At 41.5% G+C, this 2638-nt stretch overlaps 1 protein-coding gene across 2 annotated transcripts; it reads right to left on the bottom strand.

Moving 5' to 3' along the window:
• Nucleotides 1–409: 409 nt before the first annotated feature.
• tmed8 (transmembrane p24 trafficking protein 8) lies at nt 410–2638 on the bottom strand. 2 transcript variants are annotated; one of them, XM_036962765.1, is made up of 5 exons: nt 2252–2638; nt 1953–2031; nt 1773–1869; nt 1242–1553; nt 410–1074 (listed from the first exon to the last, which is right to left on the bottom strand). In XM_036962765.1, the coding sequence occupies exons 2-5, from the start codon at nt 1977–1979 to the stop codon at nt 857–859; spliced, it is 654 nt and encodes a 217-aa protein (XP_036818660.1). In that variant the 5' UTR covers nt 1980–2031; nt 2252–2638; the 3' UTR covers nt 410–856. The 2 variants fall into 2 exon arrangements, with proteins under 2 accessions (XP_036818660.1, XP_021438782.1); XM_021583107.2 differs by having other exon boundaries at nt 1242–1535; nt 2252–2632.

Genomic DNA, 2638 nt, shown 5'->3' with positions numbered 1-2638 from the left:
ACCACCGTGTCTGTGAGATGCAGAGTAAGTCAATGGATGATCTCCGCATGTGTGCTTCCCACCGTGAAACATGGAGAAGGTGGTGTGGGGGTGCTTTGCTGGTGACACTCAACGATTTATTTAGAAATCAAGGCACACTTAACCAGCATGGCAACCACAGCATTCTGCAGCGATACAACATCCCATCTGGTTTGCGCTTAGTGGGACTATCATTTGTTTTTAAACTGGACAATGACAAAACACACCTCCAGGCTGTGTAAGGGCTATTTGGCCAAGAAGGAGAGTGATGGAGTGCTGCCTCCACAATCACCCGACCTCAACAACAATTGAGATCATTTGGAATGAGTTGGACCACAGAGTGAAGGAACAGCAGCCAACAAGTGCCCAGCATATGTGGGAACTCCTTCAAGACTGTTGGAAAAGCATTCCAGGTGTAGAGGCATTCTACAATGTATAAAATTGTAAAAAATAAAGAAAAACCCTTGAATGAGTAGGTGTGTCCAAACTTTTGACTGGTACTGTACATATACTATATATATCTTTAAAATATGGTCAATTTGCCTTAACTCACTGCACATAACTTTTAAACAGAACATGGCACAAACACAAGGCTACGTCAAATCTTTCTCTATAAACACAGTAAAACATATGAGCAAAATGTCCCACTTCATACTTCTCTGGTCCTCTTAGATTTTAAGTGTAGACTAGGAGTGAGCAACATCCGCTGATTGTGATGAAAAATCTATGCACTTATAATTAACCATAACATGTTCTATGGAATCAAAAATATTGAATAAAAAATAAGTAATTCTAGTAAGTCATACAGTCATATGCAAAAGCTGACAGTTACAGTTCCTCAGGCACTGTAATACACTCTGTAGTACAGAGTCTTATTTCGCCATAGTGAGTAGGAGTTATTAAACTTCAGAAGGTAAGTGCCTTCGCCTGGATACTCGTGACTGCCACCTTGCACTGCCATGTGACTGTCCAGACGATACACAGGTAAGATTTCCCCTATGTTGGAGTTGGCCAATGATTTAGAACCCTTCTCAACATCCCCTGGGTTGATAAGTCCTGCATGAGACAACACATATGGCCTTCAAGACAATTACAACCTCAACTAATTAAAAGAGAAGTTATTATTAAAAATATTCAAATCTTTTCAAATAAAATTGAGATTATTTCATATTAAATTAGTTTGGAACTAAAATTTCAACCCAAAAGAGGAGGTGCCTACTGACCTTCTAGCTGATTTTCCTCCTCTTCGTCATCGCTGGATTCACTAATGTGGACCGTGATGGCCTGGCTGGTGACAGGGTTCCAGTCAAAGGAGATTCCAAAGGCTATGTCATAGCTATCTGTGGCAAACTCCCAGCACACTTGCTTTCCCTCAGGAACGGTGGGCACATGCACTGTCAAAATCTTTCCTTGTTTCACTGTCACCACACGGTCCTTCTCCAGTCGCAGCTTGGACTTGAGCTCCTTCATCGCCATGGAGGTCCACGTGGAGGGAGGCTTCAGCGGTGGCATTTGGGCTAGAGCACAACCATAGACTATATGTGAGGACAACATGGGAACCAAACATGAGCAGTGTTCAAAAACGTGTGATATAATTACTCAATCTGAGATCCTTTGTCAAATAGATATTTTTCAGCATGCTCATTATTTTATTAATATGTTGCAATACAGACATCAGACTCCAGAACATGGATGAAAGCTATGAGTTATCTTTAGTGGCAGTGGGTGTTAAACCCTAGACTAAATTGTCTCACCTTTTCTCTCTCCAGGGTTCTGGCTATTCCCACTGCTGTTGCTCTCTTCAACATCTCCCCCCATGGCCTGCTGCCCGGCAGGAGACTGTTGATTAACCTGAAAACACACAAGTGCTTGCAGTATTTTCATTTCATTGCCATGTACTTTTTTATGTGGCATGATGTTGGCATGATGTTTACCTCAGCTGGCTGGTTGGTTCCATCCATATCAGGGTGACTTATGGGGTGGTTGGAGTTAGAGAGGCCTCTGCTCTGGAGCCTGTACACAGACAGTATGACCATTCTAACTTCTAAACACAATTCAGCATACAATACAATTGTGCTATGTAAGGCATACATAAAACAGGCAATGTATTACAACTATACAAAATTGTTATGCCGTATTTAAATTGTATTTAGTTATAGCATATTGCAGGAATTAAATACAGTAGTTATACAGCAAAAGATCAAAGTAGGTCTAGCAAGAACAAGTGAGTAACCTGTCTAGCGGATTGGTCTTCGACGTTATCCAAGGGAAAGAGGAAACCGATAACACTGTTAATCTGGATTGACGCTCCGAAGTAGACTCTAATTTATCTATCTCTGAAATGAATGCATAAACACCGCTCAATTCCGCTCTAAATAGCGTACTGTATTAAGTCCCTCCCCTTTACACACACGCACCAGCACGAATTCCGCGTTCACAACAACTTGGAACTCGGAAATCTCCGAATACAGTGTATTCAAGACAACTGGAAATCCGAAAAAAACGAGCTGGGGAAAATAGTTTTGAACGGTCATCTAACTCGAAATTCCAACTCGGACCTCTTTCTTGAGCTTCGACCTGAAGATCAATGTCGTCATTATTTGACCTGGTATTTGTTCAC

Source organism: Oncorhynchus mykiss, chromosome 25 (assembly GCF_013265735.2).
Source record: "Oncorhynchus mykiss isolate Arlee chromosome 25, USDA_OmykA_1.1, whole genome shotgun sequence".
Lineage (NCBI taxonomy): Eukaryota > Metazoa > Chordata > Actinopteri > Salmoniformes > Salmonidae > Oncorhynchus > Oncorhynchus mykiss.
Note: the sequence above shows the minus strand (reverse complement) of the source record. Positions and strands in the feature narration are given on the sequence as shown.